This window comes from Crassostrea angulata, chromosome 7, assembly GCF_025612915.1.
Source record: "Crassostrea angulata isolate pt1a10 chromosome 7, ASM2561291v2, whole genome shotgun sequence".
Lineage (NCBI taxonomy): Eukaryota > Metazoa > Mollusca > Bivalvia > Ostreida > Ostreidae > Magallana > Magallana angulata.
Window position 1 is genome coordinate 43,466,031 of NC_069117.1, and position 19,158 is coordinate 43,485,188.

Below are 19,158 nucleotides of genomic sequence, written 5' to 3' on the forward strand. Positions count from 1 at the left end.
TAGACAATAATTAAGCCTTTAAAACGAGAAAAGAGAGGAGGTAGCTAGGGTAGGGCAGACCAACTAGCAAGCTTTAATTTTAACGGTGTTAGCGCACCTGTGATTTACATCGAATCTCTCTCTCTCTCTCTCTCTCTCTCTCTCTCTCTCTCTCTCTCTCTCTCTCTCTCTCTCTCATCACCTAGCATTTCCTTTTCCGTGAGGGGGCTTGGGGTATTTGTGATGTCTTACATTAGCTAGCGAAAATGATAAAAAAAACATGAAATTTTCTTTAAATTGTGTGCGGATGTTGTACGCCAATAATCTGTTTTCAGTATATACATTTCAAGAGGGGGGGGGGGCGGCTATATAGTCCTTATTAATTTGTCAGTTATTCTGTCCCCACTTTGTTTTCTCTTCGTTTTCCAGGGTTTTTTTATTTGGCTCGGCAAATTAATATAAAACTTTCTGTGTAGCTCCATAACGATGCACTGTAGATAAATTATGAGTAGTTTTACTTTTGATAAACAGGTACATATCCGTACTTGATTTTTAATTTGACTCTTATAATCGGATTCAATATTCCAATAATTATAGGGTAGGAAAGAGTAGACGGGACTTTTTTGCGCATATCCTACTGTACCATTCATTCAACACAGGTATTAGCACTCATCGAGTTCGACTTGCTTTCCTTTTCTTTCATCCACTGGATTTAAAGATATTAATTTTTGAAAATATTTTGAATTTATGGCCTGATTATATATAAATTAGAGCTGCGCTGGTGCATATATTTACCCAATTGGACCAAAATAAAACCAAATGAATCTAAAATTTTTGACAAAATTAGTTTTAAACGTACGACTCTTTTTTAGCTCACCTGAGCTGAAAGCTCAAGTGAGCTATTCTGATCACATTTTGTCTGTCGTCCGTCTGTCCGTCTGTCCGTCCGTCTGTCCATCCGTCTGTCCGTCCGTCCGTCTGTCCGTAAACTTTTCACATTTTCAACATCTTCTCAAGAACTACTAGGCCAATTTCAACCAAACTTGGCACAAATCATCCTTAGGCAAAGGGGATTCAAAGTTGTGAACATTAAGGGTCACACCCGTTTTCAAGGGGAGATAATTAGAAATTAATGAAAAATTTCGAGAAATTTTCAAAAATCTTCTTCTCAAGAACCAGAAAGCCAGGAAAGCTGAAACTTGTGTGGAAGCATCCTCAGGTAGTGTAGATTCAAAGTTGTGAAATTCATGACCCCCGGGGGTGGGGTGGGGCCACAATGGGGGTTTCGAAGTTTTACATAGGAATATATAGAGTAAATCTTTAAAAATCTTCTTCTCAGAAACTAAACAGCCAGGAAAGCTGAAACTTGTGTGGAAGCATTCTCAGGTAGTGTAGATTCAAAGTTGTGAAAATCATGACCCCTGGGGGTAGGGTGGGGCCACAATTGGGGGTCGAAGTTTTACATAGGAATATATAGAGTAAATCTTTAAAAATCTTCTTCTCAGAAACTAAACAGCCAGGAAAGCTGAAACTTGTGTGGAAGCATCCTCAGGTAGTGTAGATTCAAAGTTGTGAAAATCATGACCCCCGGGGGTAGGGTGGGGCCACAATGGGGGGTCGAAGTTTTACATAGGAATATATAGAGTAAATCTTTAAAAATCTTCTTCTCAGAAACTAATCAGCCAGGAAAGCTGAAACTTGTGTGGAAGCATCCTCAGGTAGTGTAGATTCAAAGTTGTGAAAATCATGATCCCTGGGGGTAGGTTGGGGCCACAATGGGGGGGTCAAAGTTTTACATTGAATATATAGAGTAAATCTTTAAAAATCTTCTTCTCAGAAACTAAACAGCCAGGAAAGCTGAAACATTTGTGGCAGCATCCTTAGGTAGTGTAGATTCAAAGTTGTGAAAATCATGACCCCCAGGGTTAGGGTGGGGCCACAGTGGGGGGGGGGGGGGTCGAAGTTTTACATAGGAATATATAGAGTAAATCTTTAAAAATCTTCTTCTCAGAAACTAAACAGCCAGGAAAGCTGAACCATTTGTGGCAGCATCCTTAGGTAGTGTAGATTCAAATTTGTGAAAATCATGACCCCCAGGGGTAGGGTGGGGCCACAGTGGGGGGGTCGAAGTTTTACATAGGAATATATAGAGTAAATCTTTAAAAATCTTCTTCTCAGAAACTAATCAGCCAGGAAAGCTGAAACTTGTGTGGAAGCATCCTCAGGTAGTGTAGATTCAAAGTTGTGAAAATCATGACCCCTGGGGTTAGGTTGGGGCCACAATGGAGTGTCGAAGTTTTACATAGGAATATATAGAGTAAATCTTTAAAAATCTTCTTCTCAGAAACTAATCAGCCAGGAAAGCTGAAACTTGTGTGGAAGCATCCTCAGGTAGTGTAGATTCAAAGTTGTGAAAATCATGATCCCTAGGGGTAGGGTGAGGCCACATTGGGGGGGGGGGGGTGTTAAAATTTTACATAGGAATATATAGAGTAAATCTTTAAAAATCTTCTTCTCAGAAACTAATCAGCCAGGAAAGCTGAAACTTGTGGGAAGTATCTTCAGGTAGTGTAGATTCAAAGTTGTGAAAATCATGACCCCTGGGGGTAGGGTGAGGCCACATGGGGGGGGGGGGGGTGTTAAAGTTTTACATAGGAATAAAGAGTAAATCTTTAAAAATCTTCTCAGAAACTAATCAGCAAGATGATTCTTTATAATTGTTAAGACTTTGGCTCCAGGACAATTCTTCGGCCTCACAAGAAGGTTCAGAGTTTGATGTAGCAAAATATCCCATATATAAACAATTGTAAAGGATCTTTTTGAGAACTGCAATACTCAACATGTGATATGACTATAAAATTGAAGCAGGCAGCTATTTTTTCATTAGAATCTTTTTGTATTACTGTTTTGGGTTATTGCCCTTGATTTATTGATTCTTGATTATTTTAATTAATGCATCCACTGTTAACCAATTATTGTGATGATTATTTTTATACAATAATAAATATTCAATGTATATAAGTTGTTTTGCATAAGTAGTTTTGGGTTAGGCTGGATTAGTTTGTTTATTTTTGATTTCCAATTTTTAGATACTATGAATTATTTTAGGCGGGCACATATATAGGGACAGTGTCTATTGCTCTGTGCTGAGCGACTGTTTGGGGTTAAACTTGAACAGGTACGGAGAGATCGAGGGTGTTAACATCCCTGGTCTATCTAATCTTCGAGTTTTTCAAACTAACGATACAGAATGTGTGGTCATTTCTGCCCTGTATCGCATTAATACAAGTGTGCGGTCATACCTGCTTGTATTGGTGGTGATTGCGGTGCCTGCGTTAGGTTGAGCTGTTGGCGCAAGTGTGTGGACATCCTTGCTTGTGTTATCTCTGCTTGCGTTAACGTTGGTACCTGTTGAGTTGCGTAGGTGTGCGGTCATCCCTGCCTGCGTAACGTTGAGTCCCTATATATGTGCAGGAGCGGTGATTAAAGTCTGCTCTTGTAAATATTGGCAGCAATCAGGGCTATCCGAGTTCCAAGGGGGAAAAATGGATTTTATTTATACAGGATCTACATGTATTAATGTACATTGTCCAGATTGTATTATGACTCCATTAAGCTGACTATATCATACCTGTTGTTCCTCAGGTGAGCGATGTGGCCCATGGGCCTCTTGTTTTCAATTCTAATCGGGTATGTCCTTTAGAAAAATCTTGAACCACACACATTTTAGCAAATAGAACGACAATTGTTTCATTTTTTATGGGGAGGGAGGTGGTGCCAGTAAAGGACATGTATTGCTTGTGGCAGTTGTGCTATACTCTCATTTGTTATAATAGGTAATACTACATAATGATATAATATGAAAGTTTCCAATTACACTGTACATAGCTTCTATCACGCATTTTGACCCGTGCGATAGTTTAAAACAATTTTCAAAGCACTTAATGTAATTCAACCGATCATTTTTGAAATTTAATTTTCTGGATCCCCGCCTGATATGTCCGCCTACTTGTATATTAGAATTACATGTACGTTGACCATATGTACACATTAACTTAATCGGCTATGATATGGGGCGATAACATTTTTTATCAATGTTTTTGCAGGATATGTAACAAATAACAGCCTATTTGTGGGTTTTTGCACTGATTATTTGAGATAATTTGCCGCCATCTTTTATGCATTCCACACACCACTCAGTTTCTTTATTTGGTGTTCTGTGTGTATGGCGACAAATTGGTAAATTTGCACCACTCACCCCTTGATTACATTTTATCTGGCTAAGTTTAATGTAGTAGTATATTAAATACACACATCTTTGTTTGCAGTGCTTAATTACATCTTTAGAGATTTACTTACAAAAAAAGTAAACATTTGTATGACTTATATGTAATTATTGTCAATTTTGGTGCGGGGGGGGGGGGGGGGGGGTAGGGGGGTAGGAAACTACAGAGAAACTTAACTTGGCTGTGAAACATATGCTTTTATTCTTTCTTGTTGATATATCAATGAATGAATTATAACAAAATATATGTACAACAATTAATTTTGAAATATTCATGCACAATCAAATAAAGGGTTTTACTGTTCTCTGCACAAGAAATCGGCAATGTAAACAAATTGGCACCCTATCATCCCTACCTTTAATTGTAGAGAGTAGATATCCTTCTATATTGAAAACAATTCCAAAAGTAAGACTCATAATAAGTTGTTTACTGAGGAAAAGGAAAAAAAATTGTATTTATTAATAATTCCGTATGATGTGATAATATCTCAATGATTTGTTTATAATCATAGTACTAGTGTATCACTGTATGCATACATAAAAACGATAAGTAATGCTTATATCTATTAGTGAAACAGGACAGATTATTTATATTTAGATTATTTAGATACATGTATTGATCTTCATGCGGGGATCTAGAAAGGAGGGGGTCAGGGGATCTGGACCCCATCCTCGGGAAAATTGGAGCTTATTAAATTTACATAGTAAAATATTTTAAAATTGGCCTAGGACCCCCTACAGAAAAAATTAGCTACGCTTATGAAGTTCTCTACCATAACCGCATTTTTACACAAAAGGGGTGAATAAACCCGGGTTTTAAACTATTACTGGTGGTGAAATACCTTAGGGTTCAAACGCATCAGGTGGAAATGCACCAGGGCAAACAAAATCACTTAGATCCGCGAAGCACACTGCAATTTTACTAGTCTATTTAAATATTCTGTCTAAAAGTAAATACAAATAATTATTTAGTTAGGTAGGGAGAAGTGAACATAGCATTTATTTGTATATAAGAGCATGTACGTATGATTTTTATTTAGAACAGTTTGATGTCGCTAGGATACATATTTTCAGATCCTTGATTTGATTGGTTAATTTAGATATTGAATCTCGAATTTCGAATCTCGAATCTCGTATTTCGAATCTCGTATTTCGAATCTCGAATCTCGAATGATCCTTCTCGGCTTTCGTACCTACTAGATAAGGGGTATATTTTTCAGGAAAGATAATAATGTCAGGTACATGTGATTATAATCGATATCATCAAAAAAAGTTGTCTCAATGCTAACAAGCTTAAATGCTCTCATTCATGGAGTAAAACGTAGATTCAATCCATCAAAAAACAACAAAGAAAAGTCATTTTTAAGATTCTTTAAATCAAAACAAACAAGTAACAGGATGATAGCATAAAGTAATGGACGATAAAACTCGTCAAAATGTATAATTTTTCCTATACTTCATGTTTTCGGAATAAAAAGTAGAGAAAATATGTTTCATTTTAAAAACAAACATACACTTTAAATAGCACACAAGGACAAATCAAGCACACATTATGATTAATTAAAAACGCATAATTTACTGTGAAATCATTAAATCTCGTGGGGCAAGTTTTCATGTATTGCTTAAATTTTACAGGTTTGTGAGGGAGTAATTTCGTTTATTATCTTATACCTACAAAAGGAAATTTGACTTTATAACCCTATTTTATCAATTCTTGGAAGACGTTAATTGATGAAAGCGAGCTACCCACGAATTCTACGAAAATTGTGCCACCACGAAAGCTAATGATTCCAGAGTATATAGTAAATCACAGCTTTTCTGGAATTCCGATAAACAACCACTACCTTATACCGTTGAAATGCACAGAACAAGAACTTTTAAGAATGGCTAACTTTATGAGAATATGAAATCACCAATAAAAGTCTTGGACTATCGTTATGAGAATCTGAAATCACCAAAGTTCTGGACCATTGTTATGAGAATCTGAAATCACCAAAGTCCGGAATGGTCTCCCTCCTTAAAGAAAACGACAAGTTCCGTAAATGAACCTCATCAGGGATGCTTTGCAGTCCAACTATGCTGTACAGCATCTGGCAAGCATTGTCTACAACAGAAACAAAGTGAAATGGTATCGTTCCCCGCCACTTGTCCGCGTCTGCGCTGGAATTGGAGGACTTGGTGCACATTGTTTTAGCAATTTTCGACTCGCCACATGTCTTCTTTGCCATTGTTAATTTTTCCACACGTGATGTCATATCTGCATTGACTTCCATTTCAAGGAAATTGTACACATTAGCTGCCATCTCAAATGGATATTTTGCCAAATTTTCGTACGAAATTGGAAAATACCGACCGTCGGCTATGGACGTGGTTTGCCTAGCTATTGTAATATCATTGTATACTCGATTGCAAAACTTTGTAGCATTTTCCTGCATATACTCTGTTCTCACCACGCCAAAACGAGACTGTGATTTCAGAGTGGCTCGGGGATCTCGAAGAAGATGAAGAATCTTAAATTTCGGAAATATTTCTGGAAACGGAACCAAAATTTTCAGTGGAATGCGAATTGTTTTAAGGATAATGTATTTTGAAGCCTGGCACATTTTTTTCATCATCAGGGCGCATTGCATTGTCGCTTCATTTAAACTAGTATTCTTTGTTTTCTGATGCATGCACACTCGAAATTCTTTTGATTTCTTTCCTTTGCTTAAAAACCCATCGGCAAAAAAGGGGAGAGGCAGATTTTCGAAATTACATTGAAATATTTCGTTTAGAACGTCTGCTGCAATATCCAGAAAATTTGTATACGATCTGAAAAAAAAGATCAAGGGTTTCTAATAGTTACATGTACCTTTACGTTTTATTACTATTATGAGGATTTGTTGTTTGCTGTAACGACCACAGGTACTAGTAATTGGCATAATGTTATAAGATGTTATCTTTCCATCATTTGAACAAATCTGTCTTTGCATCATTTATTTTATCTTTCAGAGTAAGACATTTACCTGTTGTTGCCGTTAAGGTAATAAAAAGTATTGCTCTTTCTGAAATGAAATTGAATAGTCCTCAGTGGTTCAAATAGATAGAAGACGTCATCGCTGGCTTGAAGAACCTCCCCAAAAAAGGATGATCCGCTCCTCATATACGTCAGAATTACCACGGGCATGGGACCACTCCCTGACACCATTATAAAACATTTACAAATTATCATAAAAATATGTAAAAATAATTATATATTTCATGATTTCGGTCCAATAGTTTTATTTGTGGAATTCTGGTTGCAAGCCAATGAAATTTATTAAAGTTGCATTACAATACATTCTTAAGGATCCTCGACACCTCGTGAATTTTACTTTTTATGGCAGTACGTCATTCATTCGGGATATGAAGGTAGCAACATTGCAGAAAAATACATAACCAGCTAACGCACGTTATGTAAATTTTTTCTGCAATTATTGCTACCTTCATAACCCGCATGAATCATCAAAGAAAGTATTTCATAATTTATATTAACATCTTACTTTTAAGTAATTAATAAATCACTAAATTACTGTTAATAAGTACGTTAGCTAAAAGAAACAGCCAAATCGTCTCCTGTGAGACTTTGAGTGTGACATCATCATGATTATTTCGTGCAATCCGTGATATTTCTTAGGTCGCTGTAGGTTTCGACCAATCGATAAACAGTGAGTGTCAATTTTAGTCCTGTCAGTTTCTAATTAGTTTCAGCCGCTGTAGAGTTAGACCAATCGATAAATGGGGCGTGTTGATTTCAGTCTGGCTGTTTCTATAAAGCTATGAATTAACTTTAAGTTTCCGTAAGAAATAGAGGAAATAATACTTGGTAGATGTAAATATAACATAATAATTTGAACGCACTGTGAAACACTTTTTTTTTAATTTTCATGAATAGTAGTACAATTTAAAACATAGGTAATCACAGATTTCAAAGCTCACAGAGACTGCAAGGAATCACCTTTATGAGGCATCGCCTTAATGGACCACATTTATCATATTATAAGAAAATCATAGGTAATGACCTTGGATATTCATGGATACTGTAGTATAATTTGACACAATATAGTACATCCTATGTTTAAAAAATTGTTTGATATTCATATGTTAATTGCATACGGTGTTGTGAGAAACACTGTTTATCAATACACTACTATAAAAAACGATATTGTATCCTATGATACTAGACAATAATGGGCCGAATGATATATCATATGATACAATATAATACTGTAATATTCAATGAAACAATATGAAATAGTAACATAGGATATGATATCACATCAAGATATGATATATTGTATCATAGAAATATGATACAGTATTGTATCGTGTTATACACTATTGTAATTAATCACATTATACAATATCATAACATATATATGATACAATATAGTGTCATATGATAATATATCATAATCACATAATACATTACAGTATTGTAACACATTATCTTATATTATATTGTATGATATAGTTTGATGTCGTTTTATATAATATGATATTGTTTCATATGAAATTGTATTACATGTATATAGACGCATAATATAATATATAATAATATCATATCATAGAATACTATATAAAAGGAATCATGTTATATCATTTAACAACAAACATATCTATCAAGCAAGTTTGAGAGAGGTAGGTTTTGTTAGCATCCTTGATAATGGGGATCAGGCTCTGTATCTGACGCACCTCTGCGATTCATTTATATAGTTAAATAAACCATGCAAATTTGAAATAGTACAATTATCTTAAACTAAACCACCTCCAGCATCTTAAACCTATGCCTTAGATTCAGCATCCATGCGTGTGGAGTGCATCAGAATCGCAGGATGCATCATCTGTATTTTGGTAAAGATTAAACTAATAATGACTAAAATTTGTCTATCAAAGGGCACCTGCTCCAAAAATTTTAATACGCTGAAAAAACCTTGACCTTCTCCAGCATTCAAAACCTACTGCTCAGATTCAGCATTACCGTAAGACGCAACATCAATGCACGTTTGGTTAAGTTAGGACCAGTAATAACTAAGATATAATCATCAGAGGACACCTGCTCCAAAAACTTCAACCTGCTCCAATAACCTTAGCCTCCTCCAGCATCTAAAACTCATGGCCAAGATTCAGAATCCAAGTCTTTCAAGTCCATAAGTAGGTCCAGATGCATCATCTATGCAAGTTTGGTGAAGATCGGACCAGTAGTAACATAGATATTGGCATCAAATAACACCTGCCAAAAAACTTTAACCTGCTCCAAAATCTAAAAATCATGGCCCAGATTCAGCATTAAAGTCTTTCAAGTCCATGAATAGGTCCAGATGCATCATCCATACATGCAATAATCAGAGGCCACCTGCTCCCAAAATTTTAACCAGCTTAAAACCTTAACCTCCTCCAGCATTAAAAACCTACGGTTTAGATTCAGCATTCAAGTCTGTTAGGTGCATCAGTATCATAAGACGCAACGTCCATGCAAGTTTGGTGAAGATAAGACCAGTAGTAACTTAGAAATTGCTATCAAAGGGCAACTGCACCAAAAACTTTAACCGGCTCCAAAAACCTTAACCTCCACCAGCATCTGAAATTCATGGCCCAGATTTAGCATCCAAGTCTTTCAAAACAATAAGTAGGTCCAGATGCATCAACCATGCAAGTTTGGTGAAGACAGGACAAGTTAGATACAGGACCTGCACCAATAGCTTTAACCAGGTCCGGACACCGACGCTGACGGTATAGCATAAGTCCCCCTGGCTTCGTCTCAGTCAGCTAAAAATTGAATATTTTGTCATTTTCAAGTCGAACATGCTAGACATCCATATATTTAAACTATACTGAACTTTATTTATTTTACAACGATTGATAAACAATTTCTACAACTGATATTAATAAATCTCGTTGGCACGGATGTAAGCGCGAGGGGGTCATTGGTGTGGGAAGAAGCCGGAGTACCCGGAGAGAACCCACGTGTCCAAGCGGGCGACCGCCATACCCTAACACATACGACCTCTGTCGATCATGAGAATCGAACTCGGGTCGCAGCGGTGAAAAGCGAGTGCATTGTCCACTACACTACCTGGACACCATATAAATGCATATATTTAAGTAATTTAGAAGTTCATGTTTGGAGGCAGAACTTTTTCCAGGTGTGTGAAGGACCCTGAAGATACGATAACAAAACATTAACATTGTAAAGATGCTATGATACCTGAAGGTCTCTGATAACTAAGATGAAGTTAAACATGGACGATGAAGTGTAAGAAAGTGCATTTTACTACCTATGAATTGCTTTAACTCCAGAGATGCTTTGGTCTGCCATTCTTGGAAGGATTTCACATACCCTTGGTTATAGATGACAGAATTATCTGAAAAGAAAAAAAAATAAACTGCAACAGAGTTATATCATAATAAACGAAACAAATGTACCTTAAAATTATTGGCTAAAGAACATGGCAAATGCATTTCTTGATGACCCTATTAAGTGGTTTTTTTTGTCCGTACGAACATCCTAGAATTTATTTCATTTGCTTCCATCATCAAAATTGATATAATGACATCGTATTTTGAGTAACAGCATCTCGTTCTCTAGCTCTAGCACAGACTCTCGCTCTCGAGACAAGTCTCGAGAGCGTGAGTCTGGACGAAAGCGAGACTTATGCCATGTTAGTCCAAATCTGACATTGTGTGTAGTTGCAACTCCGTTAAATCTTGGTTACTTATAATGTGTAGCTTTGACCTCGCGGCGATGTCTTATTCTGGCCCTATGGCATTGTACTGCATGTATACATGTAGCATCACACTAATTAACGAAACTCTGTTACAGGGTAATTAATTAAGACAGATGTCATTAACAGTGCTGTGTAAATGACACTGCAGGGTGAAGAACCGTGTCTTCGTTTTCCGGCCTACGTTTGTATGATGTTAATAATGCATTAGCAATCCAGAATCTATTTTGCATCTAACTAATTCTCTTCATTAAAGTTGCAATGAGAGACAAATCTTTTTAAATTATGAATTCATGTTCTGGTGCGGTAAACAGTCGTGCGTTGTAGACAAGTCATGATAGTATTTTCATCGTTCACTTCTCTCCCTCGCGTGACTTTGTAAGCTATGGATTTAAGTTTTAATTATAAAAATCAAACAGCTGGAAAAAAAAACCCGAAACATTATTACATACAATTGCCTGAATTTCAATTCTCACCGACCACCGTAATGTGTCGTTTTTGCATTAATGCTAATTTTGTATACAAATGAATAGAAATTGCTGATGTCAAACATATGTTAATTAGACATGCAAATAATATGTCGATTAAGTACATATGAAATTTGTACTTGCCAATGCGTTGCATTCTCACGTACATGTATATCATTAATTATAATTTTAACGAATGATAATTAAAACCTGGAGATCTTCCTGACTGCGATTTAAGTTTCTATATTCAGAGGTATTCATTGCAAATCATGTACATTTGTCGAGTCAAATGCTTTGAATTAATTTGAAATATATCGAAGGATTGAATGTTGTGTCACTTTTTTTTGGGGGGGGGGGGGCAAAAACTAACAAACATACAGGACAAAAAGAAATCCCCAAGATTCTTGTAAATAAATAATTACATTTCCATGATTTTGATATAAAAAAAATTTCCGTTCTAAAATGATGATGACAACTGCAAGATGAAAGGGTAATTATTTCAAAACACTAGAATCTATGTAAATGTCATTTCAATGTGTAACGAATATCAGATACTTGTATAACACCCAAAATGCATTTAATTCACTCTTTTAGATATGTGGATTCACCTTTCAAAAATTTCAAAATTAAGATTAAAAAAGATAATTTATTTACAATAATTAACAAAAAAACTTATATCAGTATCTCTGGTTAGCACGGTTATATATGCAAGGGGGTCATTGATGTGGGAGGAGAAAACCCAGAATCTATAATAAATTTCGGAAGGGTAGGGGAAGGGGGGGGGCGGGCAAGTAAATCTTAAAAAAAATAGAAAACTTACTGCTCTCCCTCTTTGTTGACAAAATCAAAATCGACAGAACTAGAAATAATCCAAACAATAAGCCCTTGTTCCTCCTCGTCCGATTTAAGAAAAAATAAATAGCGCTCATTGTAAACCATGGACGTACAGGGCAGTGTAGAATTCGATGAAAGAATATTCACTTCCTAACACGATCATTCCTATGTATTCATTGCAACTGAATTAATAAGCGAAGCCCCTGTGGCATATGTTAACCGAACGACGATTAAATGATGTTCAATTAATTACAACGCTGACTTCTTGGAACAAGTTAATTGTACCTTAAAATATTCAGCCAAAAAAATCAGTAATTATTTGACTGTCGCGATTCGCAAGGTCTGCTGTCACAATTAAGCACTTTTTAAAGTACAGGTTGAATTTTTTCATGAAGGCGATAAAACGACTCAAGAATGCACGAAAATTACCGGGATTCAGAATGTTTTAAGGAAAAAATCAATTTTTTTATATTGATTTTTTTGTATGGTTGGAGTTTATTTATTTATAAGCCAAATAACTTATCAAATCACCTTTTTATTATGCACATATATTATACACAAAAAAGATGAATAATATAATAAAGAAAATACTTTGCAGAAGTGATATGCATTTCAACATGCACTTTTAATAAAAAGTTTCTTTATTTGCCTTATATGATTTGATGAATTGTCCATCCTAGTCGAAAGATTATAGCTACACCAATACTACATGTACCTCATGATAGGCAATTTTTTCTGCATTCATTGGGTAAAGAACACAAAAAAACTCATTGTTCATATATTCAAAATCTTAATGAAAACAAAAAGAAACCACATATTTCTTTATGCTTTGTAGGAGTTAGGGTAAAATTTTCCTTCGTAATCAATAATGAATACGAACTTAGTCTGTATATAGGTTACATGTACATGTGCGTATCCTCAGGTAATAGATAAAAAAAAATAACGACAAGGTATACACGTATGAAAACGATACCCGCTCCTTAAAACCACAAACTTTCTTATTGGTGGAGGCAGTGTACCCGGCTGATATCGCTGTCGGAATAAGGGTGTTTGTCGTATACTAGTACTTGTGACATAACATACGGTGCATATAGCTATAGCTCTATGGAGAAAATTTGGGTTTGATTAAACATGTACATAGCTACATGTAATATACAGTGCATATTTACGAAAAACTTGCAATTCACGATGCATGTGTTACGCTAGTTTTGAACAGAAAAAAATTATAATTATATCATTCCACATCCTGTGAAAAAAATCCATTTTAAAAACTCATTCAGTTTACGACACTTCGTACAAGTAGTTGTCGCATAACTTGCCCCATTCAAACTCGATCTCTCTTAATAAACAATCTTTGGCAAACCGACCTCGGAAAACAGATCAGGAGTCGTAATTCTTATATGTAAAGCCCCTTTCACAATTGACGCACGACCACTTTACACCACTTTGCGATCCAAGTTTTTGAGCTTCGCGCGAGCTCTCGCATACGTTGCACGAGCCCTCGCTTACGTTGCACGAGCTCTCGCATTCGTTGCATACGTTTTACTGGTCGCATCAAGTCTCCTCTGAATAGTGGACATGCACACTATTCAGACGCGACCGAACGCGATCAATATTATCGCAGTGGAACGCACGAACATTAGTACGAACGTTTTACAACGTTTCGAGTACTCGCAAGAGTGATGCGCGATTTGTAAAGGTCGTAAGATGAATAGCAGTTGTTAATGTGCGTATTGTGCGACCATGAGACTGTTGCTCAACATGTCTCATGTTATCTTGCAACGTTTTACTATCATTGCACGACTTATCAGTAATATGCCATGCTTTGCCACTTTTATATATACCATGTATAAGCATATCTGTTTCAGACCACAATTCAACAATATACATTTATTGAATTATGGTAAGGAAAATATGAAGATTTATTTCTCTTTTAAAACTTATATTTCCCCAGGGCATCGCCCGAGGGAAATTTGTTTTTCTGGGGGAATAAATCTTCATATTCCCTGAACATTAATGCAAAAAACGAACAACATATGATTATACAAAATACGTTGATTTCTAAAACTTGTTTGATTGTTTGATTTCCTCTGTTACTGTCTCACTTTTCTTTCATAATTTCGAATCATAGATAGTTAAGTTGGTTTATAATGATTAAATATTTTTGATTTAATCATACATGTCTACATCATATGCTCATATAAGCTTTTTCATTCCTATGAAATCACCCTGCCACTCAATCAAAGATAATAGAATAATCATATTGAGGTGTAATTAAAATGCTGCTGCATCTCTGTTTCTTCTTGAGCGGCATGTTCTTTCGCTTTCAACTATGTCTACTGAAGAGCGTCGGAAATGGGCGGTAAATATACCCCCTCTGACTCGCACGAGCATTCGTACCATGGAACGCATGATCGCACGTCCAATCGCATTGGTGCACGTTCAATCGTCCGATCATCTGGTCTCTCGCGCGATCCTATCGCATTATCTTTCAACAGTCGCTTTCATTGTAAAACACTCGCATATAGACGCACGATATATCGCAAGATTTAATGCATTTACGTCGCACAACGCTCGCTTAGATCGTGCGAATTTTGTACGAATACTTTTTTCAAATGCGATTATTTTGGCAACGGTTTACGATTCATATCTAATTTTTTCGGTCGCACGAATATTCAGTCGCTTCTGCTCGTGCGCCAATTGTGAAAGGGGCTTAAACAAACCACGCCACTATACAGGGCTCGTCATGGCGTTTAAAGGGGCATGGTAACGATTTTGGTAAAATTCTATTTTTCTGGGTTTTTTTTTATTTACATTGCTTTAAAAATGCATTTTAACGATCAAATGAAATTTAACAGTCAGTCGTATAGTTGTAAGCAAGATACAGGGCTCACAATTCTTTGTCCTGTAAACAAGGCTCGTGCCCTGTTTTTGTCAACATAGGTTCAATGTATACCAGTAAAAATCTTTTTAAAGCTGATTCGTCCTTATTATTTTTTACTCAAAGCATAAATAATCAGTTTCTAACGTTCACCACATTCATTTTAGGTCCAAAACTTGAATTTTCATTACACAAACTATAATTTACATTCATTAACTATAGTTTAGTGTTGTTATTCAAAGTTTCACAATCGTGAAACTATATTTATCGGATAATTCATATTTTGCAATCGCAAATTGTTGCTTTCAATGTTAATTATAGTTTTACACCTCTGAAACATAGGTGATCGCGTTAACCATGGTTTACAGATGTGAAATATAGAGTAACGGCGTCAAATAAGATTTAACAGATGACAAACTAGGTTTATCGACTGTTAACTACAGTTTACGGCCGCTAAATTATGTTAACAATAAATTATTGTTAACCATAGTTAACTTTTTTTTATAGTTACACTTTTTTATCAGATAAATCATGGTTTGCAATCGCATATGGTTGTTTTCAATGTTAATTATAGTTTTACACCTCTGAAATATAGATGATCGCATTAAATATGGTTTACAGATGTGAAATATAGATTATCGTCGTTAACTATAATAGTTTTCTGTCCGTAAACTATAGTTTACTACCGTTAAACCTAGTTTATCGACTGTGATACTATGATTATCTCATTTTTTTTAAATTTGGCGGGCCATAGTTTTCGTCTGCAAAACCATATTTAACGGTTGTAAACTATAGTTTACTAATGATAATCCTAGTTTATCTGTCTGCAAATTACGTTAACAATAGATTTTGCTGATAAATATAGATTCACATCTGTAAACTATCATTAATTTTGCATTCGTTAACTATGGTCAAGAGTTGTTAATCACATAGTTTCACACTCTTGAAACTATTTTTATCAGATATTAAAATCATGTTTTGCAATTGCAAATGGTTGTTTTCAGCGTTGATTTTAGTTTTACACTTCTAAAACATTGGTTTACTGATGTAGAATATAGATTATCATCGTTTACTATAATTTTTTACCGTAAACTATGGTTTACAACCGTTTAACCTAGTTTATTGACAGTAAAACTATATGATTAGCTCATTTTTGTGAATTTGGCGTGTCATAAAAAAATATAGAAAACGGATCGTTAATTACATTTTACGAACCGTAAACTATAGTTAACAATAAACTATTGTTAACTGTAGTTTAGAGTCCGTGGACTATATAGTTAATGGTTGATAAACCTATTTATCATCTGTGAAACTTTTTTAACGCCGTTAATCTATATTTCACATCTGTAAATCACAGTTTCAGCTTATGAAGTATAACACTAGTATTGACAATGAAAACAACCATTTGCGATTTGCAAAACATGATGTATTTGATAAATATATATACAGTATAGTTTCACGATTGTAAAACTATGATTAACAACTCTTAACTATAGTTAACGAATCGGAATGTAAATTATAGTTTACAGATGTGAATCTATTTTAATCAACAAAATTTACTATTAAGTAAACTTAAAGTTATAGCTGCAGGTCTGGAGCTACAGACCTGCAACTATTAGGCTCAAAGTCCCATAGGAGATGATTTGGCTGTTTCTTTTACCTAATGAACAAATGAACGTTTACAGTAATTTACCGAATTTTACTTACTTTTTACAATCAATTTAATGATTTGTTAAAAGAAAGATGTTAATACAAACAATAAAATGCTTTCTTTGATGATTCGTGCAGGTTATGAAGATAGCGATCATTGCAGAAAACATTTGCATAACCCGCTAACGCGATTTATTTTTTTCTGCAATGTCGCCACCTTCATATCCCGCCTGAATCACCAAAGTAAGCATTTAATTGTTTAAATATTACACATGCTATCGTTTCTCAGCTCATATGAATTTAACGTAAACATTTTCCTGTGAAATTGACAGGTTTATTCATATAAAATTAACACGAGGCACAATGAAGTTGTATTTTCATTAAATGTTTATCATAATGCTCATTCTCTAAATAAGAAAAGAAATATTTTTTTAAAAAAGAAATTCGAAATCATCGAATATAATATTGAGCTTAAAGGGAAAAAAATAAGAAGTAGCTACTTCTGTATGTTTCCTGTGATAAAAACAAGACATCTTATATTTGTTACATTCTATTCTCTGTAATTTTCACAAATACCGAAGGTCAGAGTTTATAATGTTTTTCGTGCAAATAAATATAGTGAGTATTCTTCGATCTGTCACTTCATTCCCTTTGATAGAGCGAGAAAGTTATGACAGTAGAATAAAAGTCACCAGGTTTATTCTAATCCTTTGATTTATGTTGGCATTATAATTCCTATTGATCTTAGTCCATACACAATGCCAGCAGATACAATAATCCGACCACTAAACTAAAAAAAAAAGCCTTGTTTAATTTGATTAATAGCTACTAGATTAATTTGTCAATTTATATCAATATATAATTTAAGTAACTTACTTTTACATTAATATTTGTATTCAAAATTAAATTCAAGTCTCAGGCTGACAAGAAGGATATGTCAGAGCATGAACATGTAGCATTCAATGTTGTAGCACTAACATGTAGCATTCAATGTTGTAGCACTAACATGTAGCATTCAATGTTGTAGCACTAACATGTAGTATTCAGTGTTGTAGTACTAGAGAAAACGAGTGTAGATAATATATATACACATGTATATGATGGAAATCAACCACTCTCTTCTTCCCTGTTTCGATGATACAAAACTCTGTTTTCAATGGTCCTATAGCTGTTGTCACAAATCCTACTTTAATGGATATTTAATTTTAACAAAATCAATCAGAAAAATTGCTGTTCAACGGATATCTATGAAACCACAGCGTTTTTTATTTATAGTTTTTTTCCAAGCTTCGATTGCCTGTTACGCTTCTTCCGAGTTCTGATTTTATGAATTCCCTATTTAGAAAGTGCCAACGCATTAAACAGCAATGCAACTGCCATTTAGTTTCGTAAGAGTAAAATTCATTGCCAAATGGAAATTCCTTACAACAGGTATATGTAAACAAATGAGTAAATACAGATACAATCGGAATACGCTGTAGCTTAAGCAAGAGAATGCCAGAAGCATTGATACATTTCTCAACTTGTCTTACTATATTGGAGTTTCCAGTTCGAATGGTGTCGTGACATTTTTGTTTACTTCTCAATAGCACACACTTGGAAGCCAGAGCACATGTACTCACGGTATATAACTTAAAATTGACCAACGTGTAATTGTATTCGAGAGAAACTGGGAGGGCCAAAACATTTCACAAATATTACCTACATACAAATCGTATGGAACTGTTCCCAAAGTCGGATTTCAAGAAAGAACTAATAGTTTAAAGTTAGCCAAATCTTACCGTTGATGAAGATGGTGATGATGAAGAAGAAGAAGATGAAAGTACAACCGGTTATCAGAACTTTCCTTCGTCTGAAATTTTGAAGAGGTACGACACGTTTCATCCTCAGATAAACCGAATACTGTCTCCACCAGCAATGTGTCCATGATTTATAGCTCATAATCGATACCCGAAGTGAAGAGTTGATCCTCTTGTTAGCAGTTCACTACTTATCTTTATATCTGCAATATCGCTACATGCTTGTGACGCTGTGTATCTTTCTTATTGAGAAGGTTTTTTTTACTACTGAAAGGGTCTCTCATTGGAACAAAAGTTTATTTTCAAATGTTTCGTAAAAAAAAACACGATATGCGTCATGACGCTTTCAAAATAATCCCATATCATTAAATATGTACAGTTCTAGGGGCAAATTCTGAAATTGTCATGTACAAATTATTTTTGTTTTAAAGAATCTATTTTTGTTTTAAGTTAGATTTTGTTAAAGATTTAACTAGCATTTGTTTTCCATATTTGTGAGATATTTTTTCCCAAAGTATTT

General features: G+C 34.9%; 1 protein-coding gene across 2 annotated transcripts; it reads right to left on the reverse strand.

Annotated features, from left to right (window-relative positions):
* Positions 1-5,625: 5,625 nt before the first annotated feature.
* Positions 5,626-18,748, reverse strand: LOC128156106 (carbohydrate sulfotransferase 1-like). 2 transcript variants are annotated; one of them, XM_052818116.1, is made up of 4 exons: positions 18,621-18,748; positions 10,561-10,647; positions 7,270-7,441; positions 5,626-7,075 (listed from the first exon to the last, which is right to left on the reverse strand). In XM_052818116.1, the coding sequence occupies exons 1-4, from the start codon at positions 18,721-18,723 to the stop codon at positions 6,238-6,240; spliced, it is 1,200 nt and encodes a 399-aa protein (XP_052674076.1). In that variant the 5' UTR covers positions 18,724-18,748; the 3' UTR covers positions 5,626-6,237. The 2 variants fall into 2 exon arrangements, with proteins under 2 accessions (XP_052674076.1, XP_052674075.1); XM_052818115.1 differs by lacking the exon at positions 18,621-18,748 and adding an exon at positions 12,295-12,443.
* Positions 18,749-19,158: the final 410 nt, after the last annotated feature.

What these genes read in the sequence shown, in the direction of transcription:
- LOC128156106 (XM_052818115.1), bottom strand. Translation starts at nt 12,403, where the DNA reads ATGAGCGCTATTTATTTTTTCTTAAATCGGACGAGGAGGAACAAGGGC. An exon ending in GTCAACAAAGAGGGAGAGCA is followed by an intron (nt 10,648 to 12,294) that starts GTAAGTTTTCTA and finishes TTTTCTTTTCAG; the next exon opens with ATAATTCTGTCATCTATAAC. An exon ending in TACCTTAACGGCAACAACAG is followed by an intron (nt 7,076 to 7,269) that starts GTAAATGTCTTA and finishes CTTTTTTTTCAG; the next exon opens with ATCGTATACAAATTTTCTGG.